Source organism: Erpetoichthys calabaricus, chromosome 13, assembly GCF_900747795.2.
Source record: "Erpetoichthys calabaricus chromosome 13, fErpCal1.3, whole genome shotgun sequence".
Classification (NCBI taxonomy): Eukaryota; Metazoa; Chordata; class Cladistia; order Polypteriformes; family Polypteridae; genus Erpetoichthys; species Erpetoichthys calabaricus.
In genome coordinates this window covers 14742761-14769332 of record NC_041406.2, presented here as the reverse complement: position 1 = coordinate 14769332, position 26572 = coordinate 14742761, and the positions used below count along the sequence as shown (strand labels likewise).

The 26572-nt window shown below is 42.7% G+C and overlaps 1 protein-coding gene and 1 long non-coding RNA gene across 4 annotated transcripts in view; one reads left to right on the top strand and one right to left on the bottom strand.

The window, feature by feature from the left end:
• LOC127530050 (uncharacterized) overlaps nt 1-26572 on the bottom strand; it is a 451280-nt gene that overhangs the window by 293270 nt on the left and 131438 nt on the right. The window lies entirely within an intron of this gene.
• Nucleotides 1-26572, top strand: part of LOC114663997 (A disintegrin and metalloproteinase with thrombospondin motifs 16) — a 301817-nt gene that overhangs the window by 164881 nt on the left and 110364 nt on the right. For all 3 annotated transcript variants that reach the window (XM_051935635.1, XM_051935634.1, XM_051935636.1), the window contains 4 exons: nt 15595-15690; nt 15784-15932; nt 17817-17989; nt 22909-23039. In XM_051935635.1, coding sequence (XP_051791595.1) covers nt 15595-15690; nt 15784-15932; nt 17817-17989; nt 22909-23039 — 549 coding nt within the window. The remainder of the gene's footprint in view (nt 1-15594; nt 15691-15783; nt 15933-17816; nt 17990-22908; nt 23040-26572) is intronic.

Genomic DNA, 26572 nt, shown 5'->3' with positions numbered 1-26572 from the left:
AGGGTTCTGGAGGGAAGGCTCAGTCTGATAGTTGAGCCAAAGATGCAAGTCAAGTCAGATCAGGTCAGGTTGGGGAGCATGCACTGGCACAGCGTGTTGCTGCAACCAACCACATGATGAAACACCTCAGGATCCAAGTTGGCAATGCCCCCCAGGCAAACACACAGTCCAGTCACATGCTCCGAAAATGACCATCTATCTACCTCAGCCAGGTATTATGGCCTGATCCGAATGCCCACATCCTCAACAATGATGATCCTCTGATTTGGATCACCCTCAGGGAGTCATGCCACATTGCTGTAGTGCCGTAAGTGGGTTTCATGTTCTATGGTATGTCCTGTAGCTTTTTGCTTTTTTTTAATTTTGAAGAGGATTGAAGGTGGGTAAAGCACCCTTGGAATGGCAGACTGGTATGGTGGTCCCCGTATTTTGTATTTACAGTGGCATCCTTCTGCTTAGCCTTCCAGGTGATGCTTATGCAAGGGTTCAGGTCAGGTCAGGTTGGGGAGCTTGCACTGGTACAGCGTGTTGCCGCACCCACCTACACAATGAAACACCTCAGGATCCCAGTTGGCAGCAAAGGGGCAGACAAGCGGTCCAGTCCTATGTTCCGAAAATGACCATCTATCTACTGTGCCTCAGCCAGGTATTACAGCCTGGTCCGCATGCTCAGGTCCTCAACAATGAGGATTCTCTGAGTCAGATCACCCTTGGGAAGTCGCGCCACATTGCTGTAGTGCCGTAACTGGGTTTCATTTTCTAAGATGTGTCCTGTACCTTTTTGTTTTTTTTTTAATTTTGAAGAGGATTGAAAGTGGGTAAAGCGCCCTTGGAATGGCAGACTGGTATGACGGTCCCCGTATTTTTATTTACAGTGGGATCCCACTGCTTAGCGTTCCAGGTGATGCTTATGCAAGGGTTCTGGAGGGAAGGCTCAGTCTGATAGTTGAGCCAAAGATGCAAGTCAGGTCAGATCAGGTCAGGTTGGGGAGCTTGCACTGGTACAGTGTGTTACTGAACCCACCAGATGATGAAACACCTCAAGATCCCAGTTGGCAACCCCCCAGGCAAGACATATGCTCCAAAAAATGACCCTCTTTCTGCCTCAGCCAGGTATTATGACCTGGCCCAGCTGCTCGGTTCCCCAACAATGAGGATCCTGTGAGCCAGATCACCTTCAGGGAATCGCGCCACATTGCCATAGTGCCATAACTGACGCTCCCTCACAAGGCAAGTAATGTGTCTCATTTTTGAATCCATGAGCAACACAAAGTCAAACCAGCAGTACCCAAGGATTCATTGAAAAGACACAGTACTGAAGGAGCCCAGTCTTTGTCTCAGGTCACTGGATAGCGTCCATGTCTCACAACCATATAGGAAGACAGGAAGCACCAGGACTCTAAAGACTTGGACCTTCGTCTTTTTGCAGAGATATCATGAGCACCACACACCCTTTTCCAGTGACCTTGTGACACCCCATGCTCTCCCAATCCATCTACTGACTTCATAGAAAGAGTCACCAGAGACATGAATGTCACTGCTGAGGTAATACTAGGGTGCTGTACTGTGTTAGCTATTGTGAATGTATTGAGAAGTCAAGCAAAACAAGCTGGCATATTGCAGTCTTTTTAGTTGGCCACACTGCTGATGGCTGTGGCCAAGAGCTCATTAAAGGCCTTGATCTTCTGTTTTTATCAGGACACTTGCAAGCCCAGACACTCCATGTGTTTTGTAGATTTGGAAAAAGCCTATGACTGTGTCCCTCAGCATGTGTTGTAGCAAGTGGTTTAGGAATATGGGGCAGCAAGGCCACTTCTCTGTGCTATTCACTCCTTACTAAGTGAGTTTTGAGTCAGAATCTTCTTCTTCTTCTTTCGGCTGCTACCATTAGGGGTCACCACAGCGGATCATCTTGTTCCATATCTTCCTGTCCGCTACATCTTGCTCTGTCACACCCATCACTTGCATGTCCTCTCTCACCACATCCATAAACCTCCTCTTAGGCTTTCCTCTTCTCCTCTTGCCTGGCAGCTCTATCCTTAGCACCCTTCACCCAATATACTCAGCATCTCTCCTCTGTACATGTCCAAACCAACGCTATGATGTTTTCTGATGACACTGTGATCTGTAGCAAGAGTAGAGAGCAGGTTGAGGAGACCCTGGAGAGGTGGAGATATGCTCTAGAGAGGAGAGGAATGAAGGTCAGTAGGACCACCAAGACAGAATACATGTGTGTGAATGAGAGGGAGGTCAGTGGAATGTTGGAGATGCAAGGAGTAGAGTTGGCAAAGGTTGATAAGTTTAAATACTTGGGATCAACAGTACAGAGTAATGGGGATTGTGGAAGAGAAGTGAAGAAGAGAGTGCAGGCAGGGTGGAGTGGGTGGAGAAGAGTGTCGGGAGTGATTTGTGACAGATGGATATCAGCAAGAGTGAAAGGGAAGGTCTACAGGATGGTAATGAGACCAGCTATGTTATATGGGTTGGAGACGATGGCACTGACCAGAAAGCAGGAGACAGAGCTGGAGGTGGCAGAATTAAAGATGTTAAGATTTGCATTGGGTGTGGCAAGGATGGACAGGATTAGAAATGAGGACATTAAAGGGTCAGCTCAAGTTGGACAGTTAGGAGACAAAGTCAGTTGGGGTTAATTCGAAATTGTTCAGTCTGGGTGTCAGACTCCATCAAGGCCATGTCTTGTCACCACTTCCGTTTGTGGTTTTCATGGATAGGATATCAAGGCATAGCTGAGGATGTGCCTAGCTGGGGGGACTTGGGGGTAGCATTGTTGTTTTATGTTGTCGTCCTCTTTGCCTCATCTTACAGTGACCTCCGGCACACAGTCGATGTGATTCACTGCCGAATGTGAAGTGGCAGGGATGAGGATCTGCACCTCCAAGTGTGGGGTCATGGTTATCTTTTAGAAAAGAATGGATTGCTCTCTCCAGGTGAGGTGGGCAACAAGTACCCTTAATGGAGGATTTCAAGTATCTTGGGATCTTATTCATAAGTGATGGAAAAGGGGAATTTGAGATTGACAAGCTGATGGAAGTAGTGGCTGCTGTTGTAGGGGTGCTGTACCTGTTCATAATGGTGAAGTGAGAACAGAATCTAAAGACCAGGCTTTCAGTTTACCGGTCGATCTATGTCCCTGTCTTCACCTATAGTCATGAGCTCTGGGTAATGACCACAACAATGAGTTTGTGAGTATCAGTGAGGGAAATGAGGTTCCTTCTCAGGATTGCTGGGCTGACACTCAATGGTAGGGTGAGAGGCTCAGTGACTCGTGAGGGCCTAAGAGTAGAGTCACTGCTCATCTGGATTGACAGGAACCAGTTGAGGTGGCTTGGGTATGTCCCACTAGGAAAAAATCCTGCATCAGACTCAAGATATGCTGGAAGGATTAAATCTCTCAAGTGACTTAGGAACACCTGGGAATTCCCTGGGAATCTGCAGCTGGGGGACAGACAGGTCTGGGCTGACTTGCTTGGCCTGCTGCCACTGCAGCTCTCACAAAGAAAATGAGAAAAAGCGATGAGGTGTTTATGACTTGGAGATTCTGACAATTTTTATTTGTTCAATTGTCTGCATTTTTCTTTATTTAACACTTGCCTGTTCAAGGTCTACAATCTGGCCATTCTTAAATCCTTGCCAAAAAAACAAGATTTGTTCCTATCTTGTGCCCTGTGCTAGCTGGGATAGGCTCCAGCACTCCCAGCGACCCTGGTAAGGATTATGCAGATTAGAAAATTACATGACATGTATTTCACCTACCTACCTATTTATTTATATACTAGGGGGTTCGCCCCCTGCTCGCTTTGCTCGCCAACCCCTCCAGCCTGTGCTATGTGCCAGCCACTTTGCGTCTCTGCCAATCGCATTGTGAAGGGGGGGCTGAACACACTCCAAGGAGACGTGGTCGCTACTCTGAAATATCTATCTATCTATCTATCTATCTATCTATCTATCTATCTATCTATCTATCTATCTATCTATCTATCTATCTATCTATCTATCTATCTATCTATCTATCTATCTATCTATCTATCTATCTATCTATCTATCTATCTATCTATCTATCTATCTATCTATCTATCTATTATATAGTGCCTTTCATATCTATCTATCTATCTATCTATCTATCTATCTATCTATCTATCTATCTATCTATCTATCTATCTATCTATCTATCTATCTATCTATCTATCTATCTATCTATCTATCTATCTATCTATCTATCTATCTGAGAGAACCAGGCACCACTCATCACTTGTGCCATGCCACTCCAATGCTGAAACTTGTTGGTGGCAGCCTCAGGGTCTCGGAGACTAATCAGGGTCAAGAGAAAGCTTTAAGGATCAAACTACAGAGATATCCTTAATAAAAACCTCCTCCTGATTGCTCTGGACCTCCGACTGGGCTGAAGGTTCATTTTCTAACTGGACAAAGACCCTAAGCACAAAGTAAAGACATCACAAGAATGGCTTAGGGACAACTCCATGAATATCTTTGAGTTTTCCCAACTCGAGTACAGACTTAAACCTGACCTGAAATACAGCTGTCCCCTGACGATCTCCATCCAACACTAGAGAGGCTGAGTAGATCTGTCATGAAGAATGGCAGAAAATCCCCAAACACAGGTGTGTGGAGCTGTTCAGGTCAGATCCGAGAAGACTCCAGTGCTGGAATGGATGCCAATGGGGGCTTCAACTAAGTACTGAGTGAAGGGTCTGAATACTGGCTTCAATGGGATATTTCACCTTTTTGAATTTTAATAAATTTGCCAAAATTCCTAAAATCCTATTTTCAATTTTGTCATTCTGGTACATTAGATTTTGTTTGATGGGGAAAAATTGAATTGAAATGATTTTCACACAAAGCGGCAGCATAATAAGACGTATAAAAAGTGAAGGCTCTGCAGCCTTTCTGAAGGCGCTGTAGACCCCGTATGTCATGGTTTAACAGGATTATGTCTGTGCTTAGTGTGAATATTTAATTTACTTGTGGGACATACCATGTTTTAGGTGGAACTTTTTAATTTAAAAGAAACCTGAAGTGTTTTTGAATGGGTAGGATGTAAGAAACAGCTTTGCTAAAAATTTCACTTCATGAAAGTTATTGCAGATTTAAAGTTATATAGCAGTCCTGTGTATTGGTCTGCGATTTCAGCACTTTGGCACACCTATTTTTGTATTAAATGTTCCGCCATGTGTTGTACCACTAAATACCCTGGGATAACTTTTAAGATTTCTTTCATTATCCAGCTTCAGCCCAAAAAGACTTTGAAATCCAAGGAGAACCATTTTCTTTACACTTTTGGATTAATCATCCGTCGAAGTGTCAAACTTTCATACCCAATAATAACAGTAAATGTTTTTGAAACTGTTTTAGGATTAAATTAGCTTTCTGTTCTGTAGGTATGTTTAAACAAGTATCTAATTACAGTAAATCTAACTATTATCCTCATTCCTGCCTTTTTGGAAAAATTGCTGTTGTGGGCCTTAGCTTTTCAAAGCTGCATTAGATACAAGGCAGGATAGAACTCTGGATTGGAATGAGTCCATCTTCATAAACCATACTCGGTCACAACGGGTCAACATAATGAGGTTAGGGGCACAGCCGCACCCACCACATGACAAACCAACTCAGGATCCCAGATTAGGACCCCATGCAACGGGTGACACCTCAGCACCACAATAGTTCAGATGAAATGGAACCAGTGCAAAGTTTTTTGTTATTATTATGGTGGCTGGAGTGCCAATTCTGCCACCACCCCCTCAGGTTTTTCCCTGCAGGTTGGAGGGCCGAATGCAGATTAACATCATACCCATGATGGAGCAATGGTTAAGCGCCTTGCTCAAGGGCCCAACGGAGTAGAGTCACTTTTGGTGTTTACGGGATTCAAACCAACAACCTTCCGATTGCCAGTGCAAATCCCTAGCTTCAGAGCCACCACACCTCCTAAATGACACCAGTTAAATAAACACAGTCATCTTTGGAATGTGGTGGAGCTCTGAATTACCAGAGAGAATCAATCACTAACATGGAGAGAGCAAGCAAACTCTGCACCGAAGACGCTCACTCCTGCCACAAGTCAAGCTTGGAGTCCAAGAACAGTGTGGCCGTAGTGTTATCCATTAACTGCTTCAAAATTTAATTTACTTAACAATACAAAAGTCTTATGCGCAAACATGGAAAAGTGGCAAAGTGATTATGTTATTAAACAACATGGTGAGGTGAGTGAGGCAGCTGGCTTTGATTCCTGGCCCATTCACTGTCTTCATAGATTCTGCATGTTCTCCACATGTTTCCTTCAGTCACCTCCAACCTCTCAAGTATACCGTCAAGTATATGAGAGGAGCAAATAGTCCGAGTAAGTTAACTCTCCTGGTCCTACCATTACATTGGCCTCCCGGCACTTGGGCTTCTTATCTCGGAAGGGGCGGAGCTATTCTCAGAATTGCAGGGAGAGAAGGAGAAGACACAGTTAGCGACAGGACAGCGCCCTCTCTTGCCCCAGCGGGTTATCACATCCCTTGAATGAGCCAGTAAGGAGATCCCCTGACATGCACATGTGACCCTATTTTCACTTTGTCATTCTGGGGTACTGAGTATTGCTTGATGTGGGGGAAAAAAAAATAATTTGAATGATTTTAGAACAAGGTTGCGATGTGCCAAATGTGAAAAATATGAAGGGGTCTTAATGCTTTCTGAAGGTGCTGTAGGCTCCATCTCCCGTACTCTTATAATGAATAAATCAGAATTAGTAAATTGTATTTATCTATGACCTACTGGGTCAAACAGAAGTCCCTGAAAAGAATGCTGGCAGCTTCCCCACATAAGACTACAGGTCCCAGCATTCCCTGCGGGTGTCTGTGTAAGACTCCTAACCCAGGGATGCTACCGTCAAGTATATCAGAGGAGCAAATAGTCTGAGTAAGTTAACTCTCCTGGTCCTACCATTACATTGGTCTCCCAGCACTTGGGCTTCTTATCCCGGAAGGGCCAGAGCTATTCTCAGAATTTCAGGGAAGAGAAGGAGAAGACACAGTTAGCGACAGCGCCCTCTCTTGCCCCAGCAGGTTATCACATCCCTTGAATGAGTCAGTAAAGTGATCCTCTGACACGCATGTGTGACCCTGTTTTCGCTTTGTCATTCTGGGGTACTGAGTGTTGCTTGATGTGGGGGGAAAAAAATTAATTTGAATGATTTTAGCACAAGGCTGCAATGTGCCAAATGTGAAAAATATGAAGAGGTCTTAATGCTTTCTGAAGGTGCTGTAGGCTCCATCTCCCGTACTCTTATAATGAATAAATCAGAATTAGTAAATTGTATTTATCTATGACCTACTGGGTCAAACCGAAGTCCCTGAAAAGAATCCTGGCAGCTTCCCCACATAAGACTACAGGTCCCAGCATTCCCTGCGGGTGTCTGTGTAAGAATCCTAACCCAGGGATGCTACCATCAAGTATATCAGAGGAGCAAATAGTCTGAGTAAGTGAACTCTCCTGGTCCTACCATGATATTGGTCTCCCGGCACTTGGGCTTCTAATCCCGGAAGGGGCAGAGCTATTCTCAGAATTGTGGGAAGAGAAGGAGAAGACACAGTTAGCAACAGCTCCCCTTCTTGCCCCGGCGGGTTATCACATCCCTTGAATGAGCCAGTAAGGAGATCCTCCGACACACATGTGTGACACTTTTCTCGGTTTGTCATTCTGGGGTATTGAGTATTGCTTGATGTGGGGGGAAAAAAATTAATTTGAATGATTTTAGCGCAAGGCTGCAATATGACAAAATGTGAAGGGGTCTCAGCACTTTCTGAAGTTGCTGTGGGCTCCATCTCCCATACTCTTATAATGAATAATGCAGAATTAGTAAATGGCAGTTATATTTGAATTCATATGCGCTCCTTGTTCACAATTCTACATGAAAGTGTACAATATAATCCAAAAGAGTTTTTTTTATTGCCTTATAAAGTAGATCAATTAAAGCCATGTGCTATTTATTACCCAAACTCTTCTGCATTGTCTTTGTGAGAACTGGGATATCATGGAAGCAAAATGCAAACAAGTTAGAAAATTCTCATAACCTTTAGCACAACTGCACTGTCCTGGCCCCTACTCGGGCTGCTAATTTTAGGACTGGTAGTTTCTCATAAATGCTTCAAGTCTGAGAGCTGGATAATCAGCAGCAACAACCTTTAAGGGTTTTCTTCACATTACATGACAAACCACTGGATCAAGTTAGCACGAACGCCTGAGTCATCAGATGCAAGCTAATTATAACGCACAAAGAGAAGAGTGTTCTCTAAATTATTGTTTTGTAATGTTGATGTTCTGCATGAATTAAGATAAATCTTATATAGTGAATGACACCACAGTACTCCCAAAGTGTATATGGGGTGACCAGTAGGGGGTGTTGCAGCATCCCAAACCCCCAGACACAACCACACAGACACAAGTCTAAGGTCTAGATGCAAGGCTTACTATTACTTCTTAAAGAGGCTTCCTTATGAGAGTGGCCCAAGCACAATACTATTCTTTTTCTCTCTCTTTCTTTCTTCTCCTCTTCCTCCATACCTTCCAGGTGAGTCTTGTCCATCCGCCACACCCGTCTCCAGCTCCCTTGGATAAGGCTGAGTGGCTTCTTTTATCTGTGACCCACTAGGTCAAACTGTAGTCCCCTAAAAGTAGGAATTAAGAATCCTGGCAGCTTCCCCGTGGAGGGCCAGCACATAGGACTACAGGTCCCAGCATGCTCTGTGGGTGTCCCTAACCCAGGGATGCTGCCTTCAAGTACATCAGAGGAGCAAATAGTCCGAGTAGGTTAACTCCCCTGATTCTACTATTATATTGGTCTCCTGGCCAGATGAGGAACCTGAACCTATTCCAGCAGGAATGCCATACCACTTGCATTTGAGAACAGGTCACAAAGCTAAGCATGTTCAGACCTGGCCAGTGCTTGGATGGGAAACCACCAAGGAAAAGCTTGGGTTGCTGCTGAAGAGGTGTTGGTGAGGCCAGCAGGGAGTGCTTACCCTGTGGTCTGAATGTGGATCCCAATACAGTAGCCTCCTGCTTAAGTACACACCCATTTAAGTACGCATCCCGGTTAAGTACGCATATTTTTCCCTAAAATTCTCGGTTCAAGATTTATTAGTTAAACATGTCATGAATCGTCATTTGGCGAAAGTTTTGCAGTTTCTTGCGTTTGGCTTTGAGGGAGACAGCGGATCTTGCTCTGAAATGATTCAAACGATTTCTTAAGATCATCGAATGTATCATCAGCTTCAATTTGAACTTCAGAGCAGAGCAGCTGATCCTCGATGTCGAGAACCTGCATGTAAAGGGATTCGAACCCCTGAAATAATAACTCCATTTTCTAAACCTGAATTCAGATCTTGAGGATCAACGTCGTCATCATCATCATCCATCACCGTTTCAACAACTTTCAACGACTCCAAAAGCTCTTCAGCATCTTCCAATACCGCAGCAGCATATTCTTCGTTGTTCTCGTCATCAACGTGAATGAAGTCCTCCAGTTCTGATGGAGCGATAGATAAATTCAATGTTTCCAAAGCCTTTGCAACTTTGGTGCCCACATCTTCAACATTGCTATCAGCCTCTAGTTCTGGTTCTAAAGTCATTAGTTCGGCCTTAACAAAAGCATTTTTGATCGAGCTTGGCAAAACAGAATCCCAGGCTTCTTTCACATAACTTGCAGCATCGAGCAGCTGGGTTCCCATAAAAGACCTCTGCAACACCTCGTCACAATCTTCGCCCCTGATCTTTCTTTCAACTTTTCGCCTCCTTGTCAAGTTCGTAAAAGTCAAGAACATCCTTGAGATACAAATATTTGTATCGCTTTTTCAGAGCTGCGATTATTCCCATGTCACAAAGCTGTTTCCAGCTTGTACAATTCGGGGGAAAGAAAACTATCTGAATATTGTCGCGTTCGAAGGCTTTAAAATGTCCCGGAGCGTTGTCCATCAGCAATAGAACACGACGTCCTGTTCGCTTTTTCACTTCTGGAAAAAAACACCTCATTGAACCACTTCCAACAGGTTTCTGCATCCATCCAAGCTTTCGCTTGATTGAAATAAGGAACTGGCCAATGTCGGTCCTTAATACAAGCTGGTTCTTTGGGTTTTCCGATCAAAGCGCAAGGAATTTTGTGAGTTCCGGTTGCACTGGCGCAAACGATCAGAGAAACTCGATCTTTCGCTTTCTTATTGCCTCTGGTGGTTGAGATATCCTCATCTGGCATAAGAAGACTATATCTCGGAAGCAATTGAAAAAACAAGCAGGTCTTGTCCATGTTGTAGACATTTTCAGGGTCATATTGCGCGATAATCGCGTAAAGGTTTTCTAAAGCAGCTAGCAATTCCGGATCGTTCTTGTTGACTTCTGCTCCCTCTCCGTGAAGGAGCATCTTCTGCAATCCACGCCGAAATCTGAATCGACTTAACCATTGCCAAGATGCCTTAAAATCTGATTCCGGAATTGACAGGCTGTAAGCAATGTTTTTCGCTTTGGCAATGGCGAGGGATGGCGATACAGGAAGGCTGGCACGACGCATGTTGTCAATCCAGACATAAAGCATGTCTTCAAGCTCCGTAAATCGTCCAACTGAAGCTCAAAAAGTCTTCTCCTTAGCCTCTTCAGTCAACAGGGCAGATCGTTCTTGGATCGCTTCACGATTCTACCAAATCTTTCGGATAGCGCCTTCACTAACCTTGTACTCCTGCGCTCTGGCCCTCTTATTGGGAGCAGACGTTTTGCATAGCTTCGAGATGATTTCGCAGCATTGAGACTCATTGAGACGCTTGCCGTTTGGTTTCTTTGACATCGTAGCGAAATGCAAGCTATTTGGGAGTGGAGGCTAAGTACGCGCAAACTTCGCAGGTTCAAGTTGCGTTTGGGAGTGGCCAAGCTAAAGTACACACCTACCGGCTAAGTACACACAAACTTCGCAGGTTCAAGTTGCGTACTTAAGCGGGAGACTACTGTACCACAGTGCTGGGACAGGGACAGTGTGCTGTAGAAATGGTGCTGTCCTTCACATGAGATGTTGAACCACCACTAATGTGCAGCATCCCACCTGAATGATGTTACGGCAGCCATTTTTTGCACCAGTACGTTCACCAAACATGAGCTGTTAGGTGTTGAAAGGGTGAGAGAAAATTAGTCAATTAGTGACAGGAGATGATTAAGGGGGCAGAGTGACCAGGCTGTGGTGGGCAATTTAGCCAAGACATCGGGATACACCCTAGTCTTTATGAAGGAAGCCCAGGGATCTTCTGTGACCACAGAGTCAGGACCTCAGTTTTACATGTCATCCAAAGGACGGCGGCATTTTGAGAGCGCAGGATCTCCATCACTGCACTGTGGCTTTGGAGTCCACACACAGACCACAGGATATGCACCCATGATGGCCTCATGAACACCGCTGATATTTTAAATGCCAAAAAAGAAAGCATCATCATTTAACATTTTAAATCAGATATGATTTAAAAAAGAACATTATAAAGATGCAGATTACAAATGACATCTCATTCTAAATGAATTGAAATATTAGTTAGATAAAATCCTCTCCATCTTTAGTTAAAACTGCAGTTACAGAGCTCGGAATATAAAGTTATTATTTAAATCTTTTTTTAATATGTATTTTTTATTAATTTTAATTTGAAGTAAATAGCAGTCCATAAAATCAAGTCAAACTTAACAAACCGAAATTCAAACCCCACTCAAGAGAAAGGGACGAGAGCCAACAACCAGAGCAAGTCTTTAAAAGCAGCGAGGAAAGAAGAGTATCCCTTTCCCCAATATAGAAGCTTTATTCTAAAATGTTATTGATTAAATCCTTCCATATTTTTTAAAAAAGTTTTGAACAGATCCTCTGAGTGAGAATTATTTTTTTCCGATTTCAGATAGTATAGGGCATCATCAGTTACCCACTGACTTAAAAGAGGTGGGCTGGGATTCTTCCAGTTGAACAAGACAAGTCTACATGCTAGTAGTGAGGTAAAGGCAAGGTAATGAGGCTGGAGCTCGATTGCAACGTTCCCCGGTTGGCTCTCGCCCTGGAAACAGTTTGGACAATTTTAAACGAGACAGATGTGCTTGATAAAAGATTTTAAGTTGAATAATTGAATGTGGCGGCATGGTGGCGCAGTGAGTAGTGCTACTGCCTCGGAGTTAGGAGACCCGGGTTTGCTTCCCGGGTCCTCCCTGCATGGAGTTTGCATGTTCTCCCCATGTCTGCGTGGGTTTCCTCCGGGTGCTCCAGTTTCCTCCCACAGTCCAAAGACATGCAGGTTAGGTGCATTGGCAATTCTAAATTGTTCCTAGTGTGTGCTTGGTGTGTATGTGGGTGTGTGTGTGTGCGTGCCCTGTGGTGGGATGGCACCCTACCCGGGGTTTGTTTCGTGCTTGCACCCTGTGTTGGCTGGGACCGTGTAACCCTGTAGTTAGGATGTAGCGGGTTGGATAATGGATGGATGGATAATTGAATGTTTTACACATATGGAGCTCGAGTGAATTCTGTGCATTTCTGCCTTCCACTCCCTAAATGTTGAGTAAGAGAACCTTTTCCCACTGTACTCTGGGATCTTTGATTTTATACATTATAGCGATGCTGTCTGTGTCCTCAAGACTGATCAATATCTCTTCTGGAATTGAAATAGGTGGGAGGTGAGGAAAATTGGGCAGATTTTGTTAAGTAAAGCTTCTGATTTGGAGATATGGAGAAATTGTGTTTGATGGGAAGCTAAATTTGGAGTGTAATTGTTCATAGGATGCAAAAACATCATCGTGATTTAATCTCAAATGTTTTCCAGACATTAAAAACTGTGTAAGTTTGGGAGGGTTGAAAAAGGTGGTTATCATGTAGAGGTGCCACTGATAAAAGCTTCTCTGTCTTGAAGTGCTTCCTACATTTCCCCTTGGGATTAATAAAGTATCTATCTATCTATCTACATTGGTTCCATATTCTGAGTGAATGAAGTGCAATTGGGTTGTTAGTATATTGCCGATAACTTGTATTTACTGGGGTACAAAGCAAAGAATATAAAGAAGTACTGCAGGATTCTATTTCTATTGCGTAACCAAGCCTGTGTGTGTTCATCTATTTGTGTCAATGTCCTGGATTTTATAGCTTAGATATTTGCCACCCAATAATAAAATTGAAAGTTAGGTAGTGCCATGCCACTTTCCACCTTAGGTCATTGTAGGGTCGAACTTTGGATCCATGGAAGTTTTGAATTCCAAATAAATGAGGTTATGATTGAATCTAATTTCTTCAAAAATGATTTGGTAATGTATATGGGAATGCATTGAAATAGAAAAAGAAACTTAGGGAGGATATTCATCTTGACACTGTTAATTCTTCCAGCTAAAGTGAGATGGAGTGTAGACCATCTATGCACGTCTTATTTAAGTTTTTCCATGCAGATAGCAACATTTTTTTGATAAAGAGCTTTATGTTTATTTGTGATGTTTACCCCTAGGTACTTCAACTGATCTGCGATGATAAAAGGAAAGGTGTCCAATCTAATGTTGTGTGATAGACAGCACACTTTTATTCAGAATAATTTTGAGTCCAAATACTGTATCTTTTGAAATTCTACTAGTGCAGTTAGGGCTTCAGACACAGTATTTTGTGGATCTGATATATATATAGAACCATACCATCTGCATATAATGATATTTTCTGTTCAAGTCCTTCTTTGATAATCTCCTTTATCTCATAAGAATTTCAAAAGAAAACTGCCAGTGGCTCAATGGCAATTGCAAATAGCAGTGGTGAGAAAGGGCATCCTTGTTTAATATTGTGTTCTAGTTTGACATAGTCTGAAATAAAGTTGTTAATACAAACTGAAGCTTCTGGACTGGTGTACAGTAGGCTGATCCATGTAGATATGTTCAGACCAAACCCAAATTTGTCCAATGTAGTGAATAGGTATTCCAACTCAACCATATCAAAAGCTTTTTCTGCATCCAGAGATAAAAAGATCTCTGGGGTGTTAGACTTTATGGGTGAATATATTACATTAAACAGCCGTCGAAGATTGAAAGCTAAATGTCTGCCTTTACTCAATCTGGTTTAGTCCTGTGATATTACAGAAGTAAGCACTTTCTTAATCCTTCTAGTTAGAGCTTTGGGAAGTATCTTAACATCATTATTCAGAAGTGAGATTGGTCAGTATGATGCACATTGTAATAAGAACTTATTTTTCTTAGGAAAGATGGTAATTAATGCTTGGCGAAAAGTTTGAGGTAAAATTTTATTGTCTCTGGCTTCTTTAAATGTTGCTAATTAAAACAGGGCTAGCTTAATTGGAAATGTTTTATAAAATGCGTCAGGGTAAACATGAGGACCTGCTTCTTTCAAACTCTGAAGTGAATGTATAGGGTCTAGTAATTCTGATAGTGCCAGCGGTTCATCCAGTTCCTCTGCACTGAGAGTATCTAGTTGTGGTAACGCATCCAAAAACACTTTAGATTGTGTAATGTCTTCTTTAAACTGAGTAGAATATAAGGACTTATAGTCGTCTCTAAATTTGTGCACTTTATTTCTATGGTCAATGATTCTGTCTCTGTCTATCTTGGTAATTACTGGTATTGCATTGTGGACTTCCAGCTTGTTGATTTGTTGAGCAAAGATCTGGTTAGCATTCTCTCATGTTCGTAATACTGATGTGGCGATTTAAATTTGAGTAGTTCCATTTCTTTTTGTTGTCAGGAGGTTGAGTTCTGAATGCAAAGTCTGTCTTTTCCTGTAAAGTGACACATTTGGAGAACTGGCGTGTTCTTGATCTAATCTGCTAATTTCACTCATTAACTCTCATGCCTTCTTGGTTTCTGATTTATTTTTCCCAGATGATTTTTTATTATGTCCTGATACGTAGAACCTGTGGCCTGTAGGGGGCGCACTAGCTGCCCAAACCCGACGCAGACAGACACCAGGCACAAGTTTCAGCACCACACATGTTTATTTACAATGGGAACGCTTCCCAAACCAATCCTACAAGCAGCACAGTACAATGCAGAGCACACAGCACTTTGATTTCTTTTTCTTCCTCAGCTTTCTCTCTCTGCCTCTTCCTCCTCCTCCAGTAAGCTTCGTCTCTCTCTCCCTCCCAACTCTGGCTCTCGGAACGAAGCCAGATGGCCCCTTTAAAGCAGCACCTGCGAGTACTCCAGGTGACTCATTACGGAGGTCTGGAATTACTCCCAGGTGAGGCGGAAACCAGACATAGTAGTGCTCTGCAGTCCTTCCTGCTCTCCCTGGTGGCACCCACGGAACCCAACAAGGTCACAGCAAACTCCTACTCCCAGTATGCCCTGAAGGAATCCGCGGTGCCCCAGCAACCCAGGGAAGTTGCCCTCTAGCGTCCTGGGGGAGATGATGCCCTTAGCTTGCTCTCTCCCCTTGTCCTTCCACCAGGTTGGTGTCACTGGGCATTTAAGACAAACTTTAGCATTGAAAGAGGGTGTACTTTCTTTTTCACATGACTGAAATTTTCAAATTTCCTTTACTTTTTAACTAATAATCATATTTACTTTCAAATTTCCATTTCTTTTTCCATATAGGATATATGCAAGGCATTGTGGTGTCACCGAGTTGGCAGGAAATGTGAAACAAAGTTCATGCCGGCTGCTGAAGGGACTGCATGTGGCCCTGATATGGTAGGAAGACAGTACGAACCTTTCTTATTGTGTGCCACACTCATTTGCCTTTTGTCCAGTTTTTTACGCTTTTTTGTATTTTTTGCTTTTAAGTGGTGTCGTCGAGGACAGTGTGTGAAACATGGAGATGAAGGCCCCCGATCTGTTCATGGCCATTGGTCAGACTGGTCCAACTGGTCTACCTGCTCCAGGACATGTGGTAGTGGGGTGACGTTCAGAGAACGACAGTGCAATAACCCAAGGTAACCATCATCATAGACTTTGCAATAACATTAATACATTTCAGATAGTAATGGAGGATCTGACTGCGGTGGGCTGGTGTCCTGCCTGGGGTTTGTTTCCTGCCTTGCGCCCTGTGTTGGCTAGGATTGGCTCCAGCAGACCCTGACCCTATAGTTAGGATATAGTGGGTTGGATAATTTTTTTAAATTCCATCTCAGGATAATGCATCCGTGAGGCAAAAGCGTTAACCATTTTGCAAAGGTGTTTTCACCATTTAAAAAAGATCTTGAAATATCATCGAAAGCCTATGCAGTTATCACTGCAATTCTCCATTACAATTGCCCAGACCATGGAACATCTGTTATATAGTTGAAGTTAGATACCCGGATGTTTTTATTACATTTTGAAAGTACAGATACAATGTAACTATGTAAGAACACTTGTTTTTGGTTCATTGTTACATTGTAATTATATAAACTGTGGAATAACAACGACAACTGAGTAATTAATTATAGCATTACTTTGTATTACACAGTAAGTAAGGAGTAACAACTCGTAGTTACACTGGACTTATACAGGTAATTACATAGTAGTTACAGTGTAATTATGGACACTTAATGTAAAGTGTTACCAATTTTTGCTTTGCATATTCACTTCGATCTCTCGCCAGATGTCTATAACATTTCTGCCGTTGTCTGCTCTATGCTCCTCACGTGAGTGCAGGGAATCTCGATCAACCCAATGAAGCTAACAATTCTTCTAGCAAAGAGAGTCAAAATAAAACAAAATGGTGGATCTGGTCGCAGTTTACAGTTGATTACCACCCTCAACGCCTCCTCTTGACAAAAGTTGACATCTGCCCTGAAAGAGTTAAAGATATTAGCCAGACTGTGGACAGTCAGGGTGTATAATAAACGAGTCTGTAAACCTTATGTACAGAGAGACAGCGACAGGCACGCTCCATTTGCATGCATCAACCCCGTGTGTGAGGGAGAGCGCAGTCCGAGGTGAGGTGAGGCTCGTCGTCTCCGCACCTCACGTTTCTCCCGTGTATGTGAACGGGAAATTAAACGATTTTGACTATAAAAATGATCAAAATTATTGGAATCATACAGAAAACAAATTTATAGCACAAACCAACGGATACATTTATTTTATGTTGTCATTATTAGTTTTTTTACTTATCATGATGACAGATGAGACTTTGCCTCACCTGCCTCCCCTGACCCTGTCCCTGGTCATGTGGTGGGTTCAGCAACGTTCTGTACCAGTGTATGCTCCCCAACTTGACCTGAACCTGATAGTAACGGTCTTGGAAACTTTTCTGTTTTTTCTTCCAAAAATGATTTATTTCAAGAGAAGTGTTTTAAATATAACAGTTAAATGCACATTGCCATGCTCTAGTGGGTGACATCAACTGACATTTAGTGAGAGCCATAGGTGGCCCTTGGGTTATGAATGAGTTCCGTTTCCGCCGACGTTCATAACTTGATTTTTGATGGAAGTCGAGACATTCGTCAAAAATATTGATGAACTTTAGAAAGATTTAGACGAGTACAGATGCCTGCCTTTGTTGGAACAGGAACAATGCAGGACAGCAGTGGCACTTTTTGGAGTCGTAGGGACAGACTGAACAGGTGGCAGGGGACACCATAGAGTTGTTGTCCTCATGTTGTGTATTGATGTTTTATAATATGACCTTCTCTGAATGCAACTCCATGCAAGAAATGCTGTTATGGCAAAAAAATATTTTATTCTTGTTGAAGCAGGAATGCATGAGATGCATTTTTGTCCTCTAGGTTACTTTTTAGCTCTGTGAATATTGCAAAGTGACATGTATTTTCCCTTTATGGTGACACCTTATAGTACACTTGTTATTATTTATTTATTTTTCCTTCTTCTAGGCCTGTGTATGGTGGAAGGTTCTGTGAAGGCTCCTCTCGGGTGTACAAATTGTGCAATACTCAGATGTGTTCCCCGGGCAGCGTTGATTTCCGATCCAAGCAGTGTGCTGAATTTAACAGCAAGCAGTTCCGAGGCTGGCATTACAACTGGAAACCTTATACTCAAGTTGAAGGTACAACTTGTCTCTTTTCAGCCAAACAAATCTTTCAACGAAAGCGAGCAGCTGTGCAAATGGAGCTCGTGAAGGAGTGAAACCGTTCAAGTAGACCTGGAACTCATTTTCAGGCACTTGTTCTGTCCGTCAAGGAGTTGAGCAGAATTAATGGTGTCAGCAATGCAGGTGAAATACCCAAACATCAATTACACCCCAGCACCATGGTGACTTTTTTTTTAGCGGACTCTTAATTTACAGGAATGGTGTAATTTGTCTACAGCGATATCCAAGTACAGCTGTGATGTCCTCAGTTTTTAACCTGCTCTTTCCTGAATTTGTAAAACCTGGATTTAATTATCATCAATACATACGGTGCCCTCCATACTGTTTGGGACACAGACACATCTTTCCTTGATTTACTCCTCTACTCTGCAGTTTAAAATTACAAACCAAACAGATTCAGACATTGTGATTAAAGAGCACGTTACAGTCTTCAAGGGGATTTGCAGACATCTCGGTCACATAACACTTTTCTACACGGTCCCCCCATTTTAGGGCACCATAATGTGTGGGACACAGCAATGGCAGGTCTGTTAAAGCCGTTGTCATATTTAGTACTTTGTCGCATATCCCTGGCAGGCAAGTCTGCCATTCATAGACATCACCAGTTGCTGAGAATCTTCTCTGGTGATGCTCTGCCAAACCTCTAGTGTAGCCATTTTCAGGTCCTGCTTATTTTGGGGGGCTTGTCCCCTTAAGGTTTCTCTTAAGGTTGCTCCCTTGGATTGAAATTGAGTGACTGACTTGACTGACTTGGCCATTCAAGAATTTTCCATTTTTTAGCTTTGATAAACTCCTGTGTGACCTCAGCAGTACATTTGGATCATTGACTTATGGTAGGATGAAGGTTAGGGTTAGGGTTAGGGAGGTATTACTGGAGCGTAAGCAGATCAGATGTTTCCACACACCTCAGAATTCATTGTGTCATCAGCAGTTCCATCATCAATGAAGAGAAGTGTGCCAGTCACTGTGGCAGCCATACATGCCCAAGCCATAACACCCCCAGCACCGCCATGTTTAACAGATGAGGTGGTCTCCTTTGGATCTCAGCCAGTTCCACACTTTGCTCTTGCCGTCACTCTAATGCAGGTTCATCTTTGTCTCATCTCTTCACAAGATGCCTTTCCAGACTTCTTCACATATTTTCTCCTGGGTGACATCATGCTTGGTTTTATTAGTAATGTTAATTATTATTTTTAGTAGTAGTAGTTGTAGTGGTGAGTGACGCGGTGGCGTAGTGGGTAGCGCTGCTGCCTCGCAGTTAGGAGACCTGGGTTCACTTCCCAGGTCCTCCCTGCGTGGAGTTTGCATGTTCTCCCCGTGTCTGTGTGGGTTTCTTCCTGGTGCTCCGGCTTCCTCCCACAGTCCAAAGACATGCAGTTTAGGTGCATTGGCGATTCTAAATTGTCCCTAGTGTGTGCTTGGTGTGTGGGTGTGTGTGTGTGTCCTGCGGTGGGTTGGCGCCCTGCCTGGGGATTGTTTCTTACCTTGTGCCCTGTGTTGGCTGAGATTGGCTCCAGCAGACCCCCATGACCCTGTGTTAGGATATTTCGGGTTGGATAATGGATGGATGGATAGTTGTAGTAGTACTAGTGATGAATTTTGTTCCACAGTTTCCTTCATATGTTGTCTCCTAGGTGACATCATTTTTAATTATTATTAATGGTAATTATTATTACTAATAGAAGTAGTAATTGCAATAGTTCTGTGTTTCTTTTTTTTGGTAACAACAGAACCTCTTAACTTTCCACTTTTTTCGATCAGAGTTTGAACACTAATGACAGGCATTTTCCAATCTCCAGATATCTTTTTGTATCCTTTTTCCTGACTTATACAAATCAACAACCTTTTCACGCAGGTCCTTTGCAGTTCTTTTGCTTTCCTCATGGCTTGGTATCCAGCAAAGTCAGCGCAGCTCTGCATGAATTTAAATGATAGACTGTTTATACACAGACACTAATTACATTCCAAGAGTCTATGGGGGGGGGGGGGGGACACTTTCCATTAATTGCCCTTAATTTGAACCTCTGTGTGTCCACTTGTGTGTGTTATTATCAGCCGCAACATTCAAGGGGATGTAAACTTTTCATCAGGCCCATTTTAGGTGAATTCGATTATGAGAGAGGAAGCAGTGATGTGTGCTGAGGTTCATGGCTGGTGACTCCTTCAGAGCCAGATTTATAAATATATGACCCCAAAAGAGTCTCTTATTCACTATTCAGTTGACGCATTGACTACTGGTGATGTTTCATATCTCATCAGCATTCTTTACACATACATCAGTAAGGTTCATATTTGGCTAAGAAAGAACATTGCTTTATAGCGGCCAGAGAGAGCAGAGAGAGCACATTTGCTCCTCACACTCCATGTGTTCTGAATTTGCCGTTGCAATTCCACAATTCACACTCATTCAATACAAATGAAAGTAATGAGTGGTGTACAAAAAAAAACAATTTCAATTTTGAAATATTTAGTTGTTTTTAAAAGCTTTTAATTCTGATGCTTTAATCAATTTTAATGCAGACTGTTCAACAAAAGGATAACAAGAAAAACAAAAGAATGTTTTATTTAAGGTAAAAATTTAGTATTTAAATATTGGATTGATTGTTTTTTTTTTTTTTCTTAGTCTGATCCCATTCTTTTTATAAAACTGAAAACCGTTTATGCTCTTACCTTTATTTGTAAATAAAGTCCATGCGCCTTTCCTTCTCCACGAAAATCTCCGTCACTTTCTTGTAAAAGTCCTCCTTATTTTCCTTTAGTTTTAAAAAATCTTAATCTTCCATTTTGGCAGTCAGTTGGAACAAAAAATAAAAATAAACCGTGCGCTGCAGTGCACTTGACTTTTTGATGTCGCTAAGTTCTTGGCGCCTCTGCATAGAAGAACAGCAGCAACGAGCGCCTGTTGGCTCACATGCGCCCCCTTCAGGGCGGCACGGTACTGTCCGCCTCACTCACATTGTGCCTTTTCACAGCGGTTTTATGTCCGATCAGCCACACTAAATATGTCACACACGTTCATTAAAGATATTAGCCAGACTGTGGATAGTCACGGTGTGTAATAAATGGGTCTGCAAGCATTATATACTTAGAGACAGCAGGCAGGCAAGCGCCAATTGCACACATCAACCCTGTGTGTGAGGAGAGCGCAGAATGAGGTGAGGTGAGACTCGTCGTTGCTACCCCTCCCGTTTCTCCTCTATATTTGAACAGGAAATCCGCAAATTCAGCGATTTTTACTATACCATCCATCCATCCATTTTCCAACCCGCTGAATCCGAACACAGGGTCACGGGGGTCTGCCGGAGCCAATCCCAGCCAACACAGGGCACAAGGCAGGGAACCAATCCTGGGCAGGGTGCCAACCCACCGCAGGACACACACAAACACACCCACACACCAAGCACACACTAGGGCCAATTTAGAATCACCAAGATTTTTACTATACAAATAATCAAAATTATTGGAATCATACAGAAAAGAAATTTATAGCACAGACCAGTGGACACATTTATTTTATGTTATCATGATTAGTTTTTTTTAACTTTTCATGATGCCTGCCTCCCCTGTGAAGGAACATGTTACCATGTGTTGGCGCACCCATACACCAGGATGGAGGTCCGAGTGCAGCCGTGCAATGGGTGACACCTCAGCACTACACTGGTTTTTTTTACAGTGGCTGGAGTGCCAATCCTGCCACCAAACCTCAAGTTCTCCCTGCAAGTTGGAGGACCTGCTGCTGCCGGATGCAGATTAACGTCATACCCAAGACGGGACAATTGCAGGTTAAGGGCCTTGCTCTGAGGCCCAACGGAGTAGAGTCACTTTTGGTGTTTATGGGATTTGAGCTGGGAAACTTTCTGATTACTGGTGCAGATCCCTAGCCTCAGAGCCACCACTCCGCCCCATAAAATTCAGTTATCATTAGGGTTTAAAAAGGGCGCATATAATGATGTGATAATAAATTGCCTCGCCTAAGCCCACTCATTAATTAAAAGGAAAGCTTTCTACAGGATTACTTATAGCTCTCTACTATAAAAAAAAAAATCTTGCGACGAGACGTGATCGTTTCAAAAGAGATCTTTTGAAGAGAGACAGAGAGACACTTTCACGTCCCGCGAGACAACCTTTGGAAGCAAGTCCCGTGATACACACGCAGAGCAGGTTAGAGATAATAGAAGTAGGAAAATTCGAAAGTCTCAAAAAAATGATAGTAAAGATCGCATTAGCGCAAAACAAATGGAAAATATTACTCGGTGAAATAACGGAACAGCGAAAAGAGATCGCGTAGTGTTTGAGGATGTCTCGGGGAGAAGAGAGACAAGGCAGTGAGACAAAAGGACAGCTGCTGTACAGGCTTTTAAACGTTCAAAGCACCGCACGAGATGTAGATCACATGGCACAGCAGCAGCAAGCCAGCAGCTGATCGAGCAAAGTGGAGGTTTAAAAGAGCTGTATTTGTTTCCCATTGTATCTCCGTTTAAGAGGGGGTTTCGGAGGAGTGGCCACCCCCCTCTTCACAACGGGGGGAGGGCAAGGGGTTGGCAAGCAAAGCGAGCAGGGGGCGAAGCCCCAATATTTCACAAATTCTACCACGGTATGTAAACATATGATCAGAATTGTATCTTCTGATACAGCCTTGATGTGAAATGTGGGTTTCTTAATGGATGGATGCTTCCTTAATTAATTCAGCATAATGGGAAATCTGAGCCTATTCAGGCAAGAATTGGTACCATTTAGGAAGTTGTCATCGACGCATCCTAATGTGTTATTTTTTTATGACATCATTCATTTTTTTAAACTGTTCTGTGAATATAAAGACTGTTACACTTTTAATAGCAGACACCTTTTTGTTTTTTTGGTTCATTTCCTTACAGAGCAGGACGCCTGCAAGCTCTACTGTTACGCAGAAGGCTATGACTTCTTCTTCGCTCTCTCCAGTAAGGTGAAAGATGGCACCGCCTGTTCTGAAGAAAGCACAAATGTGTGCATTGATGGAACGTGCGAGGTAAAAATGGCGCACATGCTGGCTTCTTGTATTTACGTTATGAAAAAAATGCCCTTTTCCAGTAGTGCAGTGGCAGTGGGTAGTACATTGACAGGAGTTATCGCTCCGCTACACATGGAAGTAATCGATCAGTGGAGAGGAGAACGCCACTGTGCTCTCGTATGTCTAACAGATGCTAGCAGTGCACAGACTGACCTCCAGTTTCTGTATGATGGAACAGGATCCTGGGAATTAAGTGGAATGCCATTTCCCACTGGCAAAGATTTTCGCAATAGATCCCTTTAGAACTATCTTCCAAGATTTACTTGATGGTGCTTTTATAAAAACCAACATCCAGGCCTTTAATGACCTCTTAGGCACAGTCATGAGCAGTGTGTCTGTCTACGGAGAGAGTGTGGACCTCATCAAGAGGTTTACTTACCACGACAGTGACATTCATATCTCTGGTGACTCTTCCTATGAAGTCACTAGATGGATTGGACGAGCCTGGGGGGTCATAAGGTTGCTGGAAAGGGGTGTATGGCGCTACTGATATCTCCAAAAGGACAAAAGTCCATGTCTTTAGTCCTGGTGCTTACTGTTTTGCGACACATGGACGCTATACAGTGACCTGAGTTGAAGACTGGACTCCTTTGGTACTGTGTCTCTTCAGGTTTGACTTTGTGTCAAATGAGCAGTTACTCATGGGGTCCCAAATGTGAGAGAGCGTCACTTACGGCATTGCAAAGATAGATAGATAGATAGATAGATAGATAGATAGATAGATAGATAGATAGATAGATAGATAGATAGATAGATAGATAGATAGATAGATAGATAGATAGATAGATAGATAGATAGATAGATAGATAGATAGATAGATAGATAGATAGATAGATAGATACTTTATTAATTCCAAGGGGAAATTCACATACTCCAGCAGCAGCATGAAGAATTGAAGAGTCGCATAGTTTGGGGGAGGAACGATCTCCTCAGTCTGTCAGTGGAGCAGGACGGTGACAGCAGTCTGTCGCTGAAGCTGCTCTTCTGTCTGGAGATGATCCTGTTCAGTGGATGCAGTGGATTCTCCATTATTGACAGGAGCCTGCTGAGTGCCCGTCGCTCTGCCACAGATGTCAAGCTTTTTAAGGAAGTATAACTCATTGTTGAGGACCTGAGTGGCAGAAGCAAGCCAAGGGATCGCCCACGTAACACTTGGCTGCGGCAGATTGATGGTCATTTCCGGTGGCTGGGACTGGACCGCGTGTCTGCCTGGGGGGTCGCCAACCAGGATCCCTAGATGTTTCATCATGTGGTGGGTGCGGCAACACGCTGTACTAGTGCCTGACCTGACCTGTGCTTTTATTTTATTATAGTAAGCAGCTTATGACACAAATAATTCAAAACGAAATATTGTATTCACATTTTCACTTAAATGAGCTGTCAATGAAGTTCTAATATAGTTAAAGTTGGTCACTGGTGAACAAAAGAGAAAAATGTATGATTGATAGTAACATTAGAACACTCTGGACGAGAACAGGCCATTCACCCCAACAAAGCTCGCCAGTTCTATACACCTAATTCTCCTAAAAAAGCATTAAGTTGAGTTTTGAAAGTCCCTAAAGTCCTATTGTCCACCACACTAATTGGTCACTTATTCCATGTGTATGTGGTTCTCTATGTGAAGAAAAAGTTCCTAATGTTTGCGCAAAATTTACCCTTAACAAGTTTTTAACTGTGTCCCCTTGTTCTTGATGAACTCATTTTAAAGTCACCGTCTCGATCAACTGGACTCATTCCCTTCATAATGTTAAACACTTCAGTCAGGTCTCCTCTTCATCTCCTTTATAGGCTCAGCTCTTTTAATCTTTCCTCATAACTTATCCCCTGTACCCTTGGAATCATCCTAGTCGCTCTTCTCTGGACATTTTCTAGTGCTGCTATGTCCTTTTTGTAACCTGGGGACCAAAACTGCACACAGGACTCCAGATGAGGCCTCACCAGTGTGTTATAAAGGTTGAGCAGAACCTCCTGTGACTTGTACTCCACACATCAAGGCGCTATATAACCTGACATTCTGTTAGCCTTCTTAATGGCTTCTGAACACTGTTGGGAAGTCGATAGCTTAGAGTCCACTATGACTCCTAAATCCTTCTCATAAGGTGGACTCTTGATTTTCCGACCCCCCATTGTGTATTCAAACCTCACATTTTCACTTCCTATGTGTAATACTTTACATTTACTGCCACTTTTTCTTCTGTCAAAAAGATTGAAACGACTTGTAAATAATAATAATAATAATAGCGAAAGATTTATTACTATTTCATAGAGTCTCAAGTACTTGGAGGGGGGATGTCAGGCTTCTTCAAGGTTTGTTTTGTATCCCCACGTGGCTAATTATGCATGCATAAGGCACACGCCTCCATCTCTTATAATGTCGTGGAACTCCGACATTTGGCGACAAGTAAAGATAACTCGTTAGTTATGCTGTATATATTTCACATAAGAATTTTGAGAACATGCATTATTTACTTGTCTGTTCTACCACAAAGTCCCACAGAGTCTGTAATGCAAATGATTAGCATTATATACCCGGTGTGGGATAGGGTTCTATCCAATATTGGCTATTACAACTCCGGGGGATGTTGTTCTAGCCTCGCAAAGCATTATGGGGCACTGGAGAAAAAAGTTCTCCTAAACCGGTCGAATTATCAGTAAATAATTTGATGAGCAAGGGCGAACGCAGCAAATTTGCTGCAAATAACACTTTGGAGAATTTTGCTGATCAACACTATTGAAGTCTAATAAGGGACCTGATGGGATTTTACCAGTTGAAAGAAATGAGAGACGTCATCCATAAATCCTTAGTAGTGCATATTTGAGCAGTCACTTGAGAAAGGAGAAATACCCAAGGACTAGAAAGTTGCAACTCCAATCTTCAAAAAGGGAGATCCAGGTAATTATAGTCCAATTAGTTCTTATTTCTGTACCATGCAAAATTAAGGAAACTAGTCGCTCTTCTCTGGACCTTTTCTAGTGCTGCTATGTCCTTTTTGTAGCCTGGAGACCCAAACTGCTCACAGTACTCAAGATGAGGCCTCACCAGTGTGTTATAAAGGTTGAACAGAACCTCCTGTGACTTGTACTCCGCACATCAAGGCGCTATATAACCTGACATTCTGTTAGCCTTCTTAATGGCTTCTGAACATTGTCTGGAAGTCGATAGCTTAGAGTCCACTATGACTCCTAAATCCTTTTCATAAGGCGTACTTTCGATTTTCCGACCGCCCATTGTGTATACAAACCTCACATTTTTACTTCCTATGTGTAATTCTTTACATTTACTGACATTAAATCCCATCTGCCACAAATCTGCCCAAGCCTGTATCCTGTCCAAGTCCTTCTGTGATGATATAACGGATTCCAAATGATCTGCTGATCCACCTATCTTGGTATCATCTGCAAACTTAACCAGCTTGTTATTAATTTATATTTCTCTTAGGAGATATCTTTCATTTTTAGTTGACTTACCTTGGAAATTACTTTACTTCTAA